The sequence below is a fragment of the Ochlerotatus camptorhynchus genome, unplaced genomic scaffold, assembly GCF_037179485.1.
Source record: "Ochlerotatus camptorhynchus isolate MF236.1 unplaced genomic scaffold, CSIRO-AGI_Acam_v1.1 ptg000041l, whole genome shotgun sequence".
NCBI classification, from domain to species: Eukaryota; Metazoa; Arthropoda; class Insecta; order Diptera; family Culicidae; genus Ochlerotatus; species Ochlerotatus camptorhynchus.
Window position 1 is genome coordinate 2151567 of NW_027040532.1, and position 22734 is coordinate 2174300.

Here is a 22734-nt window from a genome sequence, read left to right on the forward strand (position 1 = left end):
TGGCATTATTATTGTCCTAGAACCATTTGTAACGAATAACTCACGGATCATTTGTCCAGATCATATGAAAACGCTATCTCGATGTTTCGCCCCTCATTTTCGTGATATTTATAATACTTGCGCGGTGTCTTTCAGAACGCGCATCACCTCCGTGTGGCAAACTCGCTAATCTCATACACGCCTGTAGGGCGGTACAGCCTCATAAAGAGAGCGGTACCGAAAAAAAACGTGACGTGTTACGGCAAAAGATCACAAGATAGTCAAATATGGTAGAATTATTCTAGAAAGTAGTGTTGCTGCACAGTGTATTCAAAATAATCCAAAAACTATATGTTTGAAGAAAGTACAAACAAACCGGTAATCATTGTAACGAGTAACGACTACTTGAAGCTCGGAAAATGCTATTCGAATAGTCCTTATATCTACGGTTTCACACCCTAAACACTTCAATTATTTCAATCAACTTTTAATGATGCCCCTTTCCTTTGAAATTCATGGAAATGTACAGCATAAATTTTCTCTTTCAATTTCACACAACATCCTGCGTACACACCATCGTATCCTTGATCAAACGAAACACCCGCTGCGTTTTGCATATGTTTACCACTTTGCTTGCTGTGTATCTCCAGCTCCAGCAAGCCCCCTCCGGCTGTGGCACCCAAAATTACGATCGTTTGGTAAAAGGCTTGAACTTCACAAGACCGCATCGGTACGCCGCGCGGGTAGTTTTATTAGACACCCACTCACCAGATGTCACACGACACGGATGTACGGGGTATGAGCTACACACACCGAACCATAATCTTCCGGTTTTAGCAAGTATGCATACATTTGAATATGAACGAACATTTGAATTTTGAAACTTAAATTACTTTGCACTGGAACATAGAACCTCTGACAGGTTGGCTTAAAGGCGTGCAAACGTAAAGGACACTTTAATTTATGGCGTCTGGTTGGCTGGTAGTTGAATTTGATGACAGCACCACCGACAAGGAGCCGTCTGGGCTGGGACTCTTGAAATAGGATAAAATTAACGAGCATAAATAACTTTCGAAGTGAGTAACTTAGTTGCGTTGTTGGCGTTTGAATGGTGATGTGAGAGGGAAAAAAGTCCGAAAAATTGGAAAGGTATTTGATGGTCCTGACTTGAGGCTCCATTTCGCTCGACCTCGTGTCAAACTTGTTGAAAAGGGCAAACATGCCTGGGAGGTGATAAATTGTTGTCTGCCTTCGGTTGCGAAATGAAGATTAGAGGAAGCACAGTGGTCGTGCGGGGAAGGGTCGGGTGGGGTTTTTTTTGTTCGTTATTTACCGTAAGCGATAAACTTCCATTAGCACTGCCGATATACCCCAGCGGAATGAAAGTAAAGTCAGTTTATTTATGTATTCGATTCGGCTGGTATAGAGGCTTTCTCTAAGTAGCCGTTAGTGGAAGCTAATACCGGAAAATATGTGGATGAAAGAAACATTAGTGTATGCCTGAATCCACACAGGTGTCGTACGGGTTGATTTATGTCCAGGAAAAGTATGCGTGCGAGGAATGAATGTTGGCGGTTTAAGAAATAGGATGTTTTTTTTTTTATTGTATATCTGCCTCTGGTTGGTAAACATAATCGAAGGCACGCAGTTTGGGATTATTGTTATGAAAAAGGCATGTTTTTGCTTTGAAAACAATATATGTGAATAACAGCTGCTGGTAATAAACTGGTTTGTTTAGTAGCTTTACGGCATCATGCATCACAAGATTAAAAAATATAAATTTAATATTGAAATGATTCGAGAAATGGAGGCACTTGCTTCTTTTTTTTTGCAAAGATCAAGCCAGTCTGTGTACTAGGCATTTTCCTATTAGATAGACTGGTTGGATTTTTAGTCGCAGGCTGGTTCATCGGCACACACACACAGTTTGCTTAAATATTTGAAGCGGAAATTTTAATTTGCTAAGGTTCGTCACTTATTTTGATAAAAATAACCGACAAATGAATGCATTAATAATAACTTATAGTTCGAATAATAAAAAACTTTTCCACTTATATAATTCATCGCAGTTCATTAAAACAATAATATCTTCCTATTGAAAGATCCAAATAACAAAATTGAATGTGCTACAGCAATTCTAGTAACAGATTTAGATTAAGTGACCCATTATCTAGTAATGACACATGTGTATGTATGTATGTATAGCTTTTTTGATCATAACAATATTGTGTCATTTTACAATATTCCATGAAAATTTCCATAACACCACTGAGAAGTTGGCAGAAATTACGGAAAGCAATACTGTTTTCAAAAATATATCTAATTTCTCTGCATCATGCCAGCAATGAATCTACTTGGTCAAGATATTTCCGTTTCAAATCCACTATAATAAAACTCCACTAACGTTTTTCAATCATGTTCTTAGATGGCATTTTCAATAATTGATTGATTGATTTATCTTTATTTAGGAGGCTTTCAGCCTGAGGCTGGTTCGCCTCCAAGGCATTTTCAATAATATTCACATGACATATAGCGGAAAATGGAGCAGATTGGCCACCTTAAGAAAATCGTCACTTATGATTCCAAATTCAGTGGAAAATTCGATAGATTTGGTACCGAAAGGATTGTTTCAAATTGAATATTAAAAGTAAAATTTTGTATCTTGAGGAAGAAGATTTAAAAAATCTACGTTTTGTAACAGAAATAAAACCTTGTGGCTTTATGAAGGATCAACAATGAACAGTTTTAGAACATAAGCAGATTTAAAAGAAACAATAGAGTTTGTTTAAAATGAATGTTTAATCTTCTAGTATATTTTCCCTCATCGTCAGCATTGCGAAGGCAAGAGCTACTCACGGAAGTTTCCAGCTAAAGCACTTCATTTAACAGAAGTGGGCTCAAGTTTACAATTTTGATGAAATTCTTCTGTACAACTAGTTTTATTGCGGCTGCTTATAAATCAACATTGATATTGGTTGTTCAAATTGGCTTTATCGGACACTATAAAGCAAACATAAAACATTTCATAAATCAAAATAGTATGAGCATCAGTTGTTTTCATAATATGATTTATTAGGGATGTTATACGCTTATTTTTTATTACAATGTGTATGACCGTCATAAAACTATAAGAAATTGTTGTTGCTGCCATTAAACCTTTATAAAATATAAATAAAACCAACAGTTTTAGATTTGTTACTTCGGATGTGTGGTCCTTGAGCAAATCAAAAGGCCATTTCAGTATTTCTATGCCTAAATCACGATTGTACATGTTATGAAAATAACTTTTGCTAAAAATTCAGGACTTATTGAAATGTCATCAGTCAAGCATGTACAAAGAATGCTACTATTAAAATCATTTCCATATACCAGCCAAGGTTCACAGATTTGCAAAGTGGAGACCAAATGCTTACATACTTGCTTTCCATAAACGATTTTCGACCATTTTTGTCAGAACAGATTCGTATAAGAACTGTTATTCGCAGTAAAATGGTTGGAAATCATGATTGAATCCATAACTAAGGTCATTCATCCGGAATTGCTTCTTTGCTGTCATTGTCGTTGTCGTTGAAGCCACTACTGAGATTTAACGATAATAACAACATCTCGAAACACGACTATAATTGTTTTATATGGATTTATAGTGAGGAGATCGGTGGCCTAGTGGTGAACGCTTCTGCTTACTGAGCATAAGACCTTGGGTTCAATCCACAGCTCCTTCGTTCTAGAAATTTGTCAGGGTCTCAATTCAAACAAACGGTCATACCACATACCATGGTAAATCCTGATCTGCTACCGTGCCACCAATAATTCAATTTCCTTCTCATGATAAATGTGGAGATGCAGGTTTTCAGTCTTTACCCAAGCAACACAAAAGTTTTAAAACAGTTTTTCGTAATTTTTTTCACACACGCGTCTCTTTGGCAATGATATGTGCTTACCTTTCAGTATCTTATAACCTTCTTACAACAGTTTGTATAACTCTTTTATGACTGGTTTTGGTTGTAAAGAAGTTTACTTAACATCTAGACCAACAATTGAAATAGGCGGAACAACCAAACGTAAACAATGGCTTTAAACGCAAATTCCTCGATAATCAAAACACATCGAAGCAATCTAACACCACCATCTGATAGAGCAAACTTCGTTTATAGAATGGCATTGTTAGCTTGCGTGGGAGTGGTTTGATTCTCGAGGAATTTGCGTTTAAAGCCATTGTTTAGGTTTGGTTGTTCCGCCTATTTCAATTGTTGGGACGGTACTAATAGGTATTTTTGGTTGCTATTGAACATTTAGTCGATTGGTTAATTTTTGTATGGGCCCAAATTAGGGACACTTATGCTGACATTACATACATTTCCCCTATATTGTTCAATTTAACCAAATTTTCAATTTTTTGAGACAACGGATCTACGACCATTGGTCAAAACTCAATTTTAGCTGATATTTTAAGAAATTCTGATTAACAACCACTTCACTTATATGATCACTAAATTTTCCAGAGTTCTTCATGGTATTTGAGTTGTCATTGTCACTATTCTCATAACTGTGTAATCAAATAATAGAACATACAAACTTATGGCCTCATCTGTTTCTTGAGGCTTTAAGTTTGGTGAGGAATAACGTTAATTATACGAACGTGTGTAACAAAAGACAATCACTTAAATTTATTCGTTTTGGAAGCTCATTATGAATATTTTTGTGAGACCCTTTGTTTAGATTAAGATAATATAATTTTATTTATTTCTTCAATTTTAAATGGATTTACAAAATGTTCGTCTTCACCCAGCTACTCGCCGCAAAATAAAATCAATTTTGTAATTTTGTTACGGATGGAATTCTTAATACCTCCTATGTTTATGGCATATTCCTCAAGCCGGTTTTTTTTTAAATAAAAATCGATGCACAATTTTATCAATATATTGCGATGATTGTTTACTGCCTCCTGCTCCAAAATATGTCCTGATAGCTACAAAAAACATGTTGATGTATGCTGCAGATGCTTAAAGGATGCTATTTTTAAGCCGTTCAGAAAATTTTTCAACGTTGAAATTTTTTTGGTGATTCATGAGTATTTTCAGTTCAGTTTCAGAAATCTTGCATATCAGAAGAACACAAGAACATAGAAACACGGGAAAGTAAACTATTTTTATTCATACGTCTCATGGAAAGCCTTTATCACACAACTATGATCAAAAAAATTAATGCGAAGCCTGATTATATTCAAGACTTACTTACTTAAGTGTCCTGAGCGCCATCTCTGGCGCAAAGGGCCAACGTGAAAGATCTCCATCCTGGGCGATTGTTTGCTTTCGCCTTGACCTGGGCCCAGGTCAAATTCCGGTCGACTTGCTTAATCTCCTTGTTTAGGCTTCGCCGCCATGAGCCCCTGGGTCTGCCTCTGCTGCGATGTCCGGCTGGATTCCAATCCAGCGCTTGTTTGCAGATTTCATTTCCGCTCTTCCGTAGAGTGTGGCCAACCCACCTCCACTTACGTTCCCGAATTTCTGTCGATATCGGCTTCTGGTGACACCGTCGATGGAGCTCGGCATTCGAAATCCAGTTGTGAGGCCACCAAGCACGAATTATATACCGCAGGCATCGGTTGATGAACACCTGCAGCTTCTGTGTGATCTCCGCTGATACGCACCATGTTTCGCTAGCGGACAGCAGTACAGATTTCACGTTAGAGTTGAAAATTCGGATCTTCGTGCGGAGACTAATCTGATTTGACTTCCAGATGTTTCGTAAACTCGCAAAAGCAGCCCTTGCCTTCTTGATCCGTGCACCTATGTCACTCTTGGTTCCGCCGTCCGACGCTATCTGGCTGCCAAGATATTGGAAACTTTCAACCTTCTCCACTTCCTGACCAGCTACCGTAAAATTGGATGGATTTCCCGTGTTGATATCCAACGATTTAGTCTTGCTGACGTTGATGTTGAGACCTGCCGCTGAGGAGCGTTCGGAGAGATCGTCGAGCTTACTCTGCATGTCAGAACGCCGTTGTGATACTAAAGCAACGTCATCCGCCAAATCTAGGTCGTTTAGATGCTCCATTGTAATAGGCTGCCAGAGCAACCCACGGTTCGGCACACGGTCGATCGCACCAACCATTATCTCGTCGATTACGATGAGGAACAGTAGCGGTGATAGAATACATCCTTGCCTCACTCCAGCGACTACCCGAATAGGGTCAGATAGGGCTCCGTTGTGCAGCACCCTGCACGTGAAAGCCTCATACTGAGCTTCGATGAGGTTGACGATTTTATCCGGAACTCCCTTGCGCCTTAGGGCGCCCCACAGGTTTTCGTGGTTGAGTCGGTCGAAAGCTTTTTCGTAGTCAATGAAAACCAAGTAAAGGGACTCTTGGAATTCGTTGACCTGCTCCAAGATTATGCGGAGCGAGACAATATGGTCCACACAGGATCTTCCAGCACGGATTATATTCAAGAGCAAACTAAAATAGAAGACAGCTAAGTGTTTTTATTGACGTTCTATTATAAGAAAATGAACCTCCATCAATCTGTTTAAATTCGTTTGGATTTATTTCATTTCACCACGAAAATCATAAATTCGCTCTTTTCATATAGTATTCTTGCCTGCTGTCTTGTCATCCACACATGGTGAAACAAAAAATTGGTTTCCCATAGAGAAATACAATGAAGGACAATCCCTTTGTTTGCGTTGTGTGGCGACATCTACTATTTGCAAGTACCCACTAAGATGAAACTAAGATTATCTGTCACCTTGCTGGGGACTTAGTCTCTCCACAATCTTCAAGTGGTCATCCCAAAACGCTAATTCAAATATTTGCTAGTGGACGTCCTTTCGCACTCTTCTAGTGGTCATTCCGATCCGCCCTTTCAGATCTTTCTAAGTGGACGTCGCACTCTCTTGGTGTGAAGTCCATCTTTCAAATCCTTCTCGTGGACGTCCAATTGCACTCTTCCAGCGGTCATCCCGATCCGCTTTTTCAAATCATTCCAAATGGATATCCCATTGTAATCGTCTAGCGATCATCCTGGTTCGCTCTTTTTGATCTTTCTTAGTAGACGACGTATCGCACTCTTGAAGTGGTCATGCTGACTCACTCATGTGGACGTCGTATAGTATGTATCATTGCTCTTTTCTAACGGCCTTATGGCCTTTCAGATCTTTTCGAATGGACGGCCCATCGCACTCTCCTAGCGGTAATCCCGATCCGTACTTTCAGATCTTTCTTCTTCGTAGTCGTCCAATCGCACTATTCTAACGGTAAAATAAGAAACTGTTTACAGAAGAGCACTTGTCTGGTTTTCAACATAATAACCTTTCTCTCTTTCATGTCAGCCAACAGTGATGAACGCTTAAAAGAAATACATCAATTCCAAGAAAAATTCACAGGTTATAGATCGTGAGAAATGCGTAACGTAACTATTTTTGTTTTGACTATTGGCTACTCTTTTGTGTTATTAACTGACCGGTGTTTTTTTTTAAATGGATCTAAAATCACAGTCTTCAAATCTCGCTCAGTTCGGTCGATAGCGACTATTAAATATGTGAGAGAGTGAGCAAAAACGAACGGTGTGGGTTGTCTGATTGATTTTTTGGTTGTTTTTTTTTGTCTTGTAATTTTCCGTAAAATATAAAAGATTGGATAGAAATTTAACCGAGTAAGTACCTAATCCTGGCTGAAATAAAAAAAAATCAAATTTTTCTCAAACGATTCCTATAATTTCAAACCTCACTACAGTTCTTCTGAAAGCATTCTCATTCCGTTTCGGGTCGAATCGATACCATCTCAGTTGGGTCCAGTCTGCGAAACTGTTCGCGCAAACATAGAATTAATGGAAAGCAAACAAAAGATGGGCTACCTTGATTGAATTTCCACATTGGGGATCCACTTTCCACACAATCGCTGTCAATTTGAGCGGCAACATATCTCCTATGGTTAATTTATTACGTCATGTGTCTACGCTATCGAATCTTCCATCAGACATGGAGTCTACGCTGTCTGTTTATCCTCATTTCATTTGGCTACAGGCTCCCATCAAGCGGCTAAAAATAGCTGCAACCGGACACAAAAAGTTTCAATCTAATTATTCACACGGTTGGCTAGCAGCAGCGTGGTTCTTCCAACAGGATGAAATCTTCTATGTCTACAAATTCAATCAAATATAATTGTATTACTCATCTTGTCCGTTTCTTCTTATTATTGTATTTACAGTTCGGTAAAGGAGTCCTAGCGGGCCTAGGAGGGGCCCTCTCGCCGTCATGTCGTCCGTAAAGGTGGCGGTCCGAGTGCGACCCTTCAATTCTCGTGAGATTACTCGGGATTCAAAATGTATCATCGAAATGACCGGAAATACGACCTGTATCACGAACCCAAAGGTCCCACCGGGTACTAGCGAATCGGTCAAACGGTTCAACTACGACTACTCGTACTGGTCACATGATGTAGGTTTCAACAAGGGAAAGAGGTGTGCCTCCGGTGATATGGAATTAATGAGTGTTTTTCCCTTCCTTGTTTTCAGCCACGGGATTCAGACTTTTCGACCCAAGCAATGGTATACTCCGATATCGGTGAAGAGATGCTTCAGCATTCCTTCGATGGATACAACGTATGTATATTTGCATACGGCCAGACAGGTGCTGGAAAGTCCTACACAATGATGGGCAAGCAGGAGGAAAATCAAGAGGGTGTCATTCCGATGATTTGCAAAGACCTATTCTATCGGATACAGGACACAGAAACCGTAGATCTGAAGTATTCGGTTGAAGTGTCCTATATGGAGATCTATTGCGAAAGGGTGCGAGATTTGTTGAACCCTAAGAATAAAGGAAACCTGAAAGTGCGTGAACATCCACTACTCGGGCCGTATGTAGAGGATTTGTCGAAATTAGCTGTGACATCCTATGAGGACATACACGACCTAATCGACGAAGGCAACAAAGCAAGGTAATTAATCATCCTCTGGCGTTGTCGTTTGAGTTATATCCACTAACTGAACTAACGAACGACTAATGGTGATTTGATGTTTCTTTTCCTGCTCTCACTCTGGTTCACTACGAAATGGTAACGTAACAGAACTGTTGCTGCTACCAATATGAATGAAACGAGCTCCCGTTCGCATGCTGTGTTTACAATATTCTTTACACAAAGGCGTCTCGATAAGATGACTAGTCTAGAGACGGAAAAGGTCTCCAAAATCAGTTTGGTCGATTTGGCCGGCTCCGAGCGGGCGGATTCGACCGGTGCCAAGGGCACTCGCCTCAAGGAAGGTGCCAACATCAACAAGAGCTTGACCACCCTAGGCAAGGTCATTTCCGCTCTTGCTGAAATGGTGAGTCATCCGTCCTGCTACCATTTATGTAGATGTTATTTTCTCCGTTTTAAATCGTACATTCGCCATTTACTTACTGTGGCAAGCAGTAAAACAATCACTTCATTCATTCAAAATTCCAATTAATTTCACATACATAGATGCAAACAATTTACCTACGGTCACATGTTTTAACAATTTCTCAACTTTATCCCCTCTTTTTGCCCGCAATTTGCTCCAACCAAAAAAAAATCAATCCATCACCACATAAACACATTAAAAAAAAAACTTTACCCAACCATCATGAATCATTCTTCCGATGACTACTGCAGTCGGTAAGTATCCGGAAGAGACATCCACCTATTTTTTCCATTCTGGCAAAAGTTCGTTGACGTCCATGGGCCGCACTGCACAGAAGCACAAAAATGAGAAATTGGACAAGCAAAAGTCAAAAGCTGCATCATGCAGACTGTTTTTTTTTTGTGCAAATGGGCAAATATTTGGCTTTTACCATCGCTTCTGCCGTGCTTTTGACATTTGGTTTTTTTTGCTATTTGGAACAACTTTTATTTTGCGTGAAATTAATTGCTTTTGCACCGGGAAACCTGGTACCTACTGCGAGAGCAATTAAAAGAGCTCAGAAGTGTTGAGGTGCGACATGTTCTGTGCCTTGTTTTGCTTTGCTATGCTGTTAACAATTATTGATATATAGGGGAAACGGCTCTAATGTTGACCTATGGATCTATCGATGGGGCCATCGATAAAAATCTTCTGCTCTTAAATTTGTATTAGAAAAATACGTCATCTGGATAGTACGAATTAATATTTGAAAACAAAAAAATGCTATCCTTCGAAATTTAGGTTTGGCGCAATATTAAGGATACTTAGACTGACATTAGGGACATTAAGCATATACAAATAAAGCTTATACATTTGAAAATAAGAATGATATTCTGTTCTACTTGTATGGTAAAAATAATCCAATGCTGAAATCATCCCTCTTGGATATACCTATGAAAATATACCTATACCTCTCGGTCCTAGTTTATCGGTAACAGAGTGCTTCAGAATTTTATTGAATTGAATCCAGATCGGACATTTAATTACGCTGATGTAAATACAATAATGAAATTCGAAATTTTCTTTAAAGGAAAAACAAATTCGCTGTAAACATAAATCTGAATCATTAAATCAAACAGCATCTAGGAATTTCCAATAGGGAGCATGCATTAAGTACGGCACGTGAGATTTAGGGAAGTCAAACCCCCCGTCGCGTTTTTCGTTTACCTAATGTATTGCTTGTATTTCCTCATAATGTTCTTCATAAGCTTCTAGAAATTCTCTACAGAAATCTATTCCAAGTCACTTTGCAATTCTATTCATATTTCTTTATTGTTATCTTCTAATTTCGTAATAATTTTCTTCAATTTTCTTAATATGACTCTTAGAATTCTGTTCAGAATTTTCATGAAAATTGTCATTACATTTCCAACAAGTATTTTTCCATAATTCTCATGGAATTATATTCAGAATTCCCTTTAACTTCTGCTTAGAATTCCTTCGAAATGCTCCCAGAAATTCTATGAAATGCTCCTTGAATTTCGCTGGCATTTCTTCATTGAACTCCCCGGCTCGGTTTTTTAACTCTTCAGAATTGCTTTTCAATAGTCCACATAATTGTTTTGGAATTATCCTCAGAATTTTCATTTAATTCTCTGTAGCACTCCCTTAGAATTTTCATCAAAGCTTTCATGGACTTTTACTCAGAAATACCTGCATAGGCGCAGTCAGAGAGGACAGGGGAGGGCCACGGCACCCCCTCCCTTAACTCATCAACACGTTTTTTTTTTTATAAGTTCAATATTCTTGACAAATGTTCAAGCTTTAACTCAAAACTTTGCAAGTGAAATAATTATAGTGTGATTAATTATAGTATAGATAAATCTAAGATATTTTTTGGAATACTTGAAATTAATTAAAATTTAAAAAATTCAAATTTGTTGGACCTCTTAACGGAATCTCTTTATGAAGAGCTTTGAGTGTGTTGGTTTATTTCCTTTAAATTCCGTTATAATTGCTTATCTTTTGACAGATACGCGTATTTCGTCTACTACTTGCAGACCTCATTAGAGCCTAGTACTCAACACCACTGGTGTTGGTGATGTTGAGTACTTGGCACTGATGAAGTCTGCAAGTAGTAGACGAAATACGCGTATCTGACCAAAGATAAGCAATTATAACGGAATTTAAAGGAAATAAACCAACACACTCACAGCTCTTCATAAAAATTTAAGGAAAAGCATTTCAATACTTCGGACAACGAAAAAACATTTTGCAGACAAAATCTTCAAGATTCTGGGGTTTATTAAAATTTTCCAAGAATTGCGACTTAGAGAAATATTTCAGGTGTCTGACATTGCAAAAAAGGAAAGAAACTGCATTTTTAAACATAGGAATAGAAGAATCTAGACTTTCGGATATTTTGAAAATTTTTTGAATTTTAAGTTTTTTCAAGCACGTAGTTTTTTGAAGAATTTTCTTAGAAGTTTTGAGAAAAATTCCAGGCGAACTTTGATGACAACTAAAAAACGATTCGTGGACTAAATCAAAGGGATTGTGAAAAAATCAATCCACGGGAGTTTCGCACATAACTGCTAAAAATAATTTCAAGATAGTTCTGAAGAGTACTCATGATAATTATAAGGATAAATCTAGGTGAATTCTAGCGATAATTTCTTAGGCTTTCATAAGAGAATTTTTTATTTTTTATGCGATCAACAATCTTCAGCTTGTTTTCCTCTGTCCAGGCTTGTCTAAACTCCTAGAACTGGGATTATGCCGTATAGATGCTCATTCATCGTGAGCTAGTTCATCCCTCACATATAAAGGGCAATGATGTCAAATCCAAAGAGCGCAAAAGAGCTCGAGCTCAGATTGATGCTCAAGCTGGACTTCCACAAACAAGCATCACGATGACTTCGTCTCTGCTCACCAAACAACATTTTGAACTTCGGCATGGACTCGATGAAACCGTAAATATAGAGCTTCGTTATGCATTCGGAGAGAGCACGCACGGCCTATGATTGATGCCCGATTCTTCCATTCAATATTATGGTACAGAACAATACATTCAATGGACTATAGGACCATTCCCAGAGAACGTAACATTTTGACATATTGATGTTTTTTTGTTTACTTGGGGATCACTTTTTGGGTTACTCAAACTTAGTCACAAAAATCTTTGATCGTTTTTTCCGCTAAGTGCTTTAAGAGTGGATAAACTAAATTATATTTCTGACTTAGAATATGCGAGGGAAAAACAAGTAAAAGCACTAATTACTCCGTTTATCGATTATCCCTTGGTGATGTTTTCGTATTCTCCTGTTGCCTTTTAACATGTCATTGATTCAATTCGCTGCCCTCGCTGCACATACGGTAGCTCGAAAATCTTTCTGGATCAATAATTGAAATAGGTGGAACAACCCAACCTAAGCAATGGCTTTAAACATAAAATTCTCGAGAATCAAAACACTACCCCGTAAACTAAAATTGCCATTCAATAAAGGAAGTTTGCTCTTTCAAATGATGGTGTTAGATTGTTTGGATGTGCTTTGATTTTCGAGGAATTTGTGTTTAAGGGGAAGTTTACGGCTCCGAAAAAAATAACGTTTCGATTTTTCTAAAATTTGGAAAAGATATCAAAAATCTAAAAAAATCATTTTTTTTCTAATTTTCTAATGAAAATTCAGGTAAAAAAATATATTTTTAAGTCATCATAAAGTTGGACTCAAAAAACCACAAAACATCGACTTTTGCGTTTTGCTGAGATTCCATTTTTTTTTCATGATGAGATAGAAAAAATATGTTTACATGTAATTTTTTTTCCAGAATCTAAGGAAGAAACTGATTTTCTTGGATTTTTGATAATGTTTCCCAACATTTTAAGAAAAATAAAAACGTGTCGATTTTTTTTTTCGGGGCGTTAAACTTCCCCTTAAAGCCATTGTTTACGTTTGGTTGTACCGCCTATTTAAATTGTTGGTTCAGCATTCATAGCCGTTCAGTTGGTTACAAGATGTTGCAGAAACGCAAATCAAATTTTATGCATATATGCATTCGTTCCATAATGTTTTTTTTTCTTTTCTTGGTTGTGCACTTCTTTCTTGAATACAATACAAAATCACTCATTCATGCGCACTGGGAGAAGCCATCAATAGCCTAGGCCTCTACGAACACATCACGAAGCTCCAAGTTTACTGCTTTGCGCGAGCGCATCACAAAGCTAAAATTTCTGCTCGGTAGGCAGAGTCGATGTACACCCGAGAACGAGCTCCGCATCTCTCTCAGCGGTGCGGGTTGGCAAGAGCCCAGCTTGAGAGAGCAAAATATATCATCATCAATATATGCTTGAGCTCAGCTTATTGATGACTCTTGATGGAGCTTTTGGCAAGCCTGCCTCTGTCTATATCCTTTTCTTTGGCATTAGCAAATTAGTAAATTTGAGAATAAGCACACAATTGCTTGAAGAAATTCACTACCAATCATCTGGATGTTAAATAAAATCAAAAACTTGGAAACAACCTTAGATAATCCTAAAGATTATTCGAAAGCATTCCAAAAAGAATTTAAAGGGTACTGAATTCCAAGACTTGTTAAACAAATGAAAATGATTCTAGGAGAACGAATTACATGAAATTTTTTGAAGAATTACTGATAAGCAATTGAAAAAAATCTCTGGGAGCAAAACAATTCAAGGAGTGGCATATTCTGAAAAGAATTTAAAGAAAATTCTAAGATCATATCTAATTCATGGAATTCTGAGGATAATTTCAAACGAATTTGGAACAATACTTAGCTGAGAAGAATTTTTCTCAAATTTTGTGGAAAATTTTCAAGGAAGATCAGAAATTCAGAGCAATTTTCAAATACAGTTCATTTCAAGAGAATTTCTACTGAGTGTTCCAAGATCAGAATAACAGAAGTTTACCAAGAAAATTTTTTGGAATATGTCATTTAGAGAAAATAAAATAATCAAAGCATACTGAATTGAATGTGTAAGAGTTAACAAGAATAATTTGTGAGAATTAACAAGATTATCAACATTAAAATTAATTCAAGACTCTGCTTATAAGAGCCCGTAATGCCTCGATAAGCCTTTTTTAGTTCTTCGTGGTGTTACTCTTATGGTGATTCCTTATAGCGCCCTTTTTCACATCCATTATATAAAAATACCATACCTGAACGATAACCCAAATGATTGAACTATTCCACGAATGATTTGGATGATACTCTGAACACGTCGTTAAGCAAAATAACCATACACATTTTATTAGGGATTACACTTCGCAATTTCACAAGTCAATACATGAAGGTTTTTGTGAATGCACGTAGCTGTAACTACCACTTGTTGTTTGTTGCGGAGAAGCAAGGAATGTTTGAATTGTGCTCTTGAAATTTCGAAGTTTGATAAGAAAAAGGACTCTACAAGGAAACACCTTAAACATGGTACATGGTAAACTAGAGTTTTAAAATTGAAACTTTGTTCCAAGTCATTGAATTGTAAAAAATATTTTATTTCTTGAGCTGGATTTTACTGTTGTTTGTATTTTTTTCTCGAATCCCAGTGTTTCAGTCGGCTGGTTCTGAATCACACCGACAATTCGCACACCTGAGGACGGGAAGAAGGACCAATGTTTCAGGCGGCTGGTTCGGAATCACACAGACAGTTTGCTCACCTGGGGACGTGACTGAATCTTATTCGCAAGAATTACCATATAGGAACTCTTTTTTTTAAAGGTTCTTGAAAGGATACTGGTTTTTTATTTAACTTATAAACGGAGAATCAAACACAGCGATAATTATCGGATAACAGATTTTATTGAACTTGAATCAACAGTGGTTGTAACGATAATGAAATGTTTTGATAGAAGTCTTCCTCACGGCTTACTAGTTTCCAACACCCAGGTTAATTAAAAATTCTAACGCAAATTATTATTATTCTTAGGATCTTCAAAAAAAAAATAAAGCTCTTATTCTCCTTAGACTGGAATCTAATGAATATTCCAAATAAGTTCTAAGAAGAATTGCTACAGAGATCTGCACATTTGGAAATTATCGCGGACCTCAGTAATTTTTACCGAAATCTCAACAGCTGAACTTGTTAATTAATTTATTTGATAAGGCTCAATCGAATTAACTTTACAGAGCCAAGGATTCTTGTTCACTATACAAAACATCTTAAAACTATAGTCAAAAGGTACAACACAATAAACACTTTATCTTCCGCTATCCAATAAGCCTCCTCCATCAGAACGGGATCAGCTTCTAGTGGTTTCATTGTATGGCAGTATCGCAAACGGGGGCAGAGCACTACCATTGCAGCAATAGACGCAAAACGTGGTCAGTACTCACTTACTCATCACTAAACGGTTGCTTTCCAAAGTCGACGACGCATCGATCGAAAGAACTGCTGATGGAGAACAATGAGACGGACCACACAATGCTTGCTGCCGAGTAAACAGACGATCACGTGAGACACATCGATAGTGGTCTGCTTCTGTCGACAGCTGAGTTAACACTGCAGCACTTGAACTGTTCGGTAAAATATGTCAATTTTATTGATTCATTAAAGAGTTTGAAATTCTACAAACTTTTTCTGCTATGCAAAAACCAGTGAAAATTATGTCTCCAGTAAAACTATCTATGTGTGAGATGTTCTTTGAAGAATTATAGTTAAAATTTTGGATATGTTTTTCAAAAGAAATTTGATGAGATTTTGGAATTAATTCTAGGGTTAACACCAAGGTAAAAATTCCAAGAGAGTTTAGGGAAGAACTCTAATATAGTTTTGACTAGAACTCCTAGTGAATTGTGTGAGTTTAGAGTAGAGTTTTTAGTAGCTCCATGAAAAATTTCAAGTGAAGAGGATTCCAGGATCCGTGAAAATACCAATGGAATCGAATTTTGAGGGTACAATTACAAAAGAATTCTGAGAAAAGTTTAAGTCAATTCCGAGGATAATTTCAAGGGCATCTCGGGAAGAATTGTTTTTGGCGAAATTCATGGAAGTGAATTTTTGGAAGAATTTAGACTATGGCATGAAAATTCTAAAGCAAATTCAAGTGAATTTTAAATAGAATTATTTAAGGAAGCTTCCGTTAATTCCAAGAAGTCATGAATTCAATGAAAATCTAAGGATTAATTTAATGATTTTTTTTATTGTTCCGCAGAGAATTTCTGGATTGTTAAAATGAAATTTTATATTTTATATGAGAAAATCTCATAGGGTAAATGATGGCTTCAGCAGCCATCGACTGTTTTCGGCAACCACAATTTAAACGTTAATTTCGAAGTATTTTCTCACTAAAACACTTCGCTGAATGTATTTAAACGATTCCTTAGTCTTTCAGCTTCAATCCTAATACATTTTTACGACTCAGCAAACCTGTTATGCTAGGTGTTTCTTCAAAAGAAACATAAGCACATCAAAATATGGCTGATTTCTAGTTGCCGATAATAGAACAGCTGGTTAACACGCAGTTTAAACGAAAAGGTTGCCGAAGTAAAAGAGGCTGCCGACAATAGTCACACTCACCTGAGAAGTTTGGAGCGCCTTAAAAACGTTTTCAAACCGTTTTGAACAGTTTTGTTGATTGGAATGGATAGAATAGCTAGCAGCAGATGAATGTAAACAAACAGACACGTCATATGTGTGCGTGACACTGAGAAAATGCTAATAGAAGTGCGGAAGCTGCTTAGATTGACGAGAATACGTAAATTCCCCTATTTCTTTAAAAATAATTCTGAAGAATAATTCAAATTCCAAATTTCTGGGAAAAACGGGAAAAACCAGAGAAATTTACAATTGGGATTCACTGGTCACCATTGTTTTACGGCTACACAAAATTAAAACTCCATGGCAAGATTTTTTCACTTGAATAAGGTTGAACGTGTTTTGAAATTATGTTTGAGTAAAATACCCAAGTAACCATAAGCATTAATAATTAACTGTATATCAACTTCAATCAAGCATTCGTTATACCCGGAAACCGTAGATCAGCAATTATCTGAACTACAAGCAATTTCACAGCATGACAAATGCCACCAAGCATTATGTTAATCAAGTGCCGCCAAGTAGTTTTTCTGGCCCTATAATCACATATAATGCAAGTAATTGAGGCTTAGAAGTCAGAGAACTTTTGTTGCTTGAAAGCTTTCTATAAAACCGAGTTGATGTTATGATCTGTCATTTCAAGTCGGGTTCATTTTTTCTGAAAACAAATCATAGGGAAAACCACAACTGCAGAATATCTCCACCGCTAAAAAAGGAGAAAACCAGGAACAGATCATCACTACTTCAGCAGGAAGGCCGTCTAGAAAAAGTGGAAACGAAACTCGTGGCGAAAGGAGTTTCCTTAGAATGGGTGGATAAAAGTCTTCCGGTAACGGAGCCGAAGGATCGGAATGATTTGGATTCGATAACTCGTTGCTGTAGGAGTTTTGCGGTTTGCCGGTAGAAGAATTTAACATCATCGGGTGGGATCTCCGTGTTCGATGTTATCCTTCTTTATTTTGTTTAGCGTAATTCCATCAAGTCGCCTTAATTAAACCTGATATATGCTTTTCGCCAATCTAAAACAGCCTTCATCGCATCTTCTCCCATTCCAAGTATCTGACTATCAAAGAGCAAACATCAATATCACTCTTTAATATCATCTAGTACGATCATAGACAGCGATCTCATTGACCTAGCTAAAAATAATCACTAAACTTTGGTCCTCTGTTCGAATCTTAAAATCAATACAGTAAAAAAATCTATATAAACCAAACAGCAAGTGTATGAATGAAAGAGATGGAGGGATAAGCCACCAATTTTTTTTGTTTTGATTTGCTGCTTTTTATGTCGGTAAAACAAAAGCATGCATTTACTTCTTCTTGGTTTGACATTTCTCTCCTTTCTCGGACTTTAACCGGCATTTGAGAATTTTATAAAGTTGGACGGCTGTAAATGAACGAAAAATGCGCCTGTAATGCTGAAAATGTGCAGCCTATAAGTGCTTGATGGTTACTTGGGTACGCTTTAACATGAAGGTTAATTTTGTTGTTGTTAAGATGTACCGAACACGTCAATATTTTCTTAGTGAAAATTACGACGGTATTGAATTCTGAAGATAGCTCCAAATTGAATGTATGACAAATTCCAAGGTAATTCTAAAAATAATTTCAAGTTATTTTTGAAGAGATTACCACGGCAATCGAATTGAAGCTTACAAATTATATTTATTTTTATGGGAATTCCGAAGATAATTCGAAGGGCATTTCGAGAAGAATATAGATAATTCTGTTCAACGTTTCAATACATTTTCAGGAAAATTTCATTAAAATTCGATGGGGAAGTCAAGCGAATTATGGTAGGAAGCTTCACTGAATTTTTGACACAATTATTAAAAATTCGAAGTTAATCTTAGGATGAATCTAATGATTTTTTAGAAGTGTTCTGCATTTTATAGACTGAATATATGGATTTAATGGATTTAAAGAACTTTGTGAAAAATCATGGTTTTATAGTAAATTCGTGTGACAATTCTTAATAAATTATAAAGAGAGTTCTATACGAATTTTCAAGGTAATAAATGCTTAGACAAATTTTGCTGCCTTTGTAATGACTCATTCAACCTTGTGATCCTTTCGGTCAAATTACATTCAAAATTCTGCATAATATTAATGTATATCGCACAACTGGGAAAATGCATAAAAAAAATCGAGTTGGACCCTACTTCGAAGCGGTTCAAAGAATATTTTATCTAGGAAAAATCACTTTTAAGGGATTTTCCATAAAAAAAAAAACATCCAAAATCATGCAGTATTTCACATATAATTCATGTTTCTGCAAGAAATTTTGAATGTTTTTAAGAAAACATACTTATATACTTCTAATCGTGGGATGTGGTGGGAAATGGTAGTAAATCGTAATTATGTGGCTAAAAAATTATATTTTTGGAGCAAATCCAATAATAACTTACCTACTTAGCGATCTAGTGTGATATGATATTCATCAAACTTATGTGTATTAATGTTTTGAACAATTTTGTAGAACATTTCAAACCAGTAGAAGTTTAAAGAAATAAATTATTAAGTAGAAACTTTTATTAGGAGTTTTTCCACCAAAAACGTTCCTTATTTCAATGAGATGAAGAAATAGCCACCTAGTGTCTTCAGCAAACTTTCTTGTTTTGATATTTTCTAACAGGTTGCCGAAGACACCGAACCGAAATATGGAAGTTTTGGAAAAATAAATTTTGAATATCACTTCTAGGAGAATTAATCATTGATTTGTCAATGTCAAAAGAAGGGCCTTTTATATCCAGAAACTTTGCTGAAGACACCACTAGTCTAAAATGCAAGAATCATGAAATAATGACTTTTGACCATATTTTCACAGTTCTAGACCACTGTGCAGCGGCATGTTCAGGACAATCAGAGGTTATTAAGCTTGATTAAGACAAACAAAGAAGAGAGCCCACTGTTGTCGGGCTTAGGTGGTAAACCACTATCACTATCATAATCATTTGAGAATTTTATGAAACAGTTGTACTGCCGTTATACGCATAAGAGTCCCACGGTGCTTAAGGATTGCATAGAACATGGGACAGTTATGCGTATAACGGCAGTGTAGCTAACATAATTTTAAGAACTTAAACAAGTTCACTTTCGTTGAGCTTTAGTCTTATGGCGACATCTTATGAAATATCTATACAAAATTCATTCCAAGCTATATTTACATCATCCAGTTCAGATCGCCGCAAGTGGTAACAAAGCTATGCATGCCATAATATCCATCATTTCCATTTCAACCTGATTAATTATGAAACGGTGGGCTTCCAATCTTTGCCCGATATTTATAGCCATTTTTTTCGCTTCCAAATCAAACGAAGGCATAACCTTGAACAAAAGCACGCAGAAAGCCGCTTCCCCATAATGCAAACGCAAACTGTGGTCACGTCCACATAACTCACATCCAAATCACCATCATCATTCGCCCGCTCTCAATCACTCATGCCTCCTACCGGAAAGGAAAATTTTCGCGCTTTATGTATTTCGTGTACTTCACTCACCTATCAATTCATTTCTGTATGTGGATGTTGAAACCTGTTCCATTCTAATCGACATTCCTACCTTCTTCGATCAATACACGTGCCAATCGCTAACCGCAGGCTTCCAAGAGCAAGAAATCCAAAAAGGCCGACTTCATACCCTACCGTGACTCAGTCTTGACATGGCTGCTGAGGGAAAATCTCGGTGGCAACTCGAAAACGGCCATGATTGCCGCGATATCGCCGGCCGATATCAACTACGACGAAACACTGAGCACGCTGAGGTGAGTCAGTCGGAAAAGTGGAAAATCAATCGATGATTGTAATACATTTTCCATTTGTGTGCCATCCTGACAGATATGCTGACCGTGCCAAACAGATTGTCTGCAAGGCCGTCGTCAACGAGGACGCCAATGCGAAACTTATCCGCGAACTCAAAGAGGAGATTCTGAAGCTTCGCGAACTGCTCAAAGCCGAGGGCATCGAAGTGCAGGAAGGTAAGTGACTTTTGATTGATCGTTGCTCTTTGGAGTCATGTTACCCAAAATCACAATCAAAAATCTATTAGTTTGAATCACCAACCACTACCACCATCCACCCATCCATCCACCAACCGAACATGCTCGGTCCGGGCTGGAACGTTTCCAGATCTGATCGAGACACGCGGTAGTGGAATCTGAAACCTCTTTTCAAACTTTTGGTTCTATTTTCTTGTTGACTGTTTTTCGGCCCTTTCCTTTTTGTTTGTTTGTTCCGGACGAATCGCTCACCTAAAATTTCCTTATTTATGAGTTACCATCACCGATCACTTGAAAAAATAAATTTATTTTATTTTTCATTGGTAGCAAAATTCAATTCGTTAGGGTTCACTCAGTAACACGTAATTTCAAAGTAAATTATTAAATTTCAAACGAATTAAACACATTGACGTACACTTTTCCTGTAGGACCGGACGTTAAAGTGGTTTGTGAAAAGCGAGATGCTAATAGTAAGTAGAACGTCGAATGCTAAGCAAATCACACGATAAACCACTCAACTATTATACATTCTCGTTGGTTTCGCTTCCACAAAGTTTTTGTTTTTTTTGTATACTTTTATTTATTATGTCATCCTTCAAAGTACAATTCGACAGTACTATAATCATATGTTGTTTTTTATTTGGTTTTAACAAAGCGCGTTTATTGTCGGTATGCTTTTTTTATGCTACCAATAAATGATTGGTCAACTTACTCAGGAAATTGCTATAATATAAAAACACCTGAAGGTTTGCCAATTTAAAAACAACTTTATGGTTAAATTATTCTGCAGAAACTAGCAATATTAGAATTATCGACGTTCTGCTGGAAAATTATCTTATTTTTCAGCTTTCGATCATATCTTCATAACAATAACCAATGCTGTCAATGTTAATAAACAATTTCATGCCGTACCGTAAGCGCTATAATTTTCGCAAGTTTGTGTTTGTAAATTATTCAATACCATCATTTTTTTGGCTATCGTATACTCAATCATTCATACGTTTTTAATCGGTGTTCCTTCCGCATAAACACATAATTTATTGTTTCCGAAAACAAAACAAAATATCGATCAGCCATAACAATATAGATAAACAGCAACCGATCACAATCAGGGTTGGACAAAAATTCCAGCTTCATCCCCTCGCACATATCGATTTGAAAATGTTTGGTTCATTTCCAAATTATTGCTTAGTATACGCGATCAACAATTATTGGCATTCATTTCGCAAAATTTAACCGATCCAAATCATTTCTAATAATAAATGCTAGATTTTTGATCAACCCTAACTGCGTACATAATAAGTCGAAACAAAAAATCAAATATTATGGTTGATAATCCAACCACATAGCATTGAACTATGATTACGTTACGCTTTCTGAACACATAAGAATGATAATTAAGGTATACTCTAGCTTTCGTAAAGGATTCATTTCGCTTTCTATATCGGCGATGTCATTTCCAGCTCTTAATTTCCTGTCTGTTTCTATCATTTCTGTTATTGTTGTTCCTCTCCCTGTTCCGCGCTTGGCGCAATCAAAGACTATTATCGCCTCACGGCTAACATGATGGCTTTTGGTTTCATTTTACTTATTCTCCATTTTTGTTTATCTATTTGTTATAAATAGCCATAAATATCGTTTACTCTATACCTATTCAAATAAATACCCACGCAAATGATAAAATAAAGACATACGTACATAACTGGATGTGGCTTTACATGCTTTTTGCCAATTTCCGCTGCATCGTCCATGCTTCCGATATAAAATCACATGGTTACACGGCTTCCATTAGGCTCACTATTTGTTTGAATTACATACAGGGTCGCGTAAATCCGAGAGCTG

General features: G+C 37.0%; 1 protein-coding gene across 9 annotated transcripts in view; it reads left to right on the plus strand.

Moving 5' to 3' along the window:
• The window catches only part of unc-104 (kinesin family member unc-104), a 167008-nt gene that overhangs the window by 106164 nt on the left and 38110 nt on the right, over positions 1-22734 (plus strand). For 6 of the 9 annotated variants that reach the window (XM_065236750.1, XM_065236742.1, XM_065236768.1 and 3 more), the window contains exons 2-7: positions 8186-8415; positions 8493-8917; positions 9047-9302; positions 20495-20658; positions 20732-20871; positions 21321-21362. In XM_065236750.1, the coding sequence (XP_065092822.1) occupies positions 8233-8415; positions 8493-8917; positions 9047-9302; positions 20495-20658; positions 20732-20871; positions 21321-21362 (1210 nt within the window). In that variant the 5' untranslated portion in view covers positions 8186-8232. The remainder of the gene's footprint in view (positions 1-8185; positions 8416-8492; positions 8918-9046; positions 9303-20494; positions 20659-20731; positions 20872-21320; positions 21363-22734) is intronic. The other 3 variants (XM_065236781.1, XM_065236774.1, XM_065236804.1) reach the window with 1 other exon arrangement.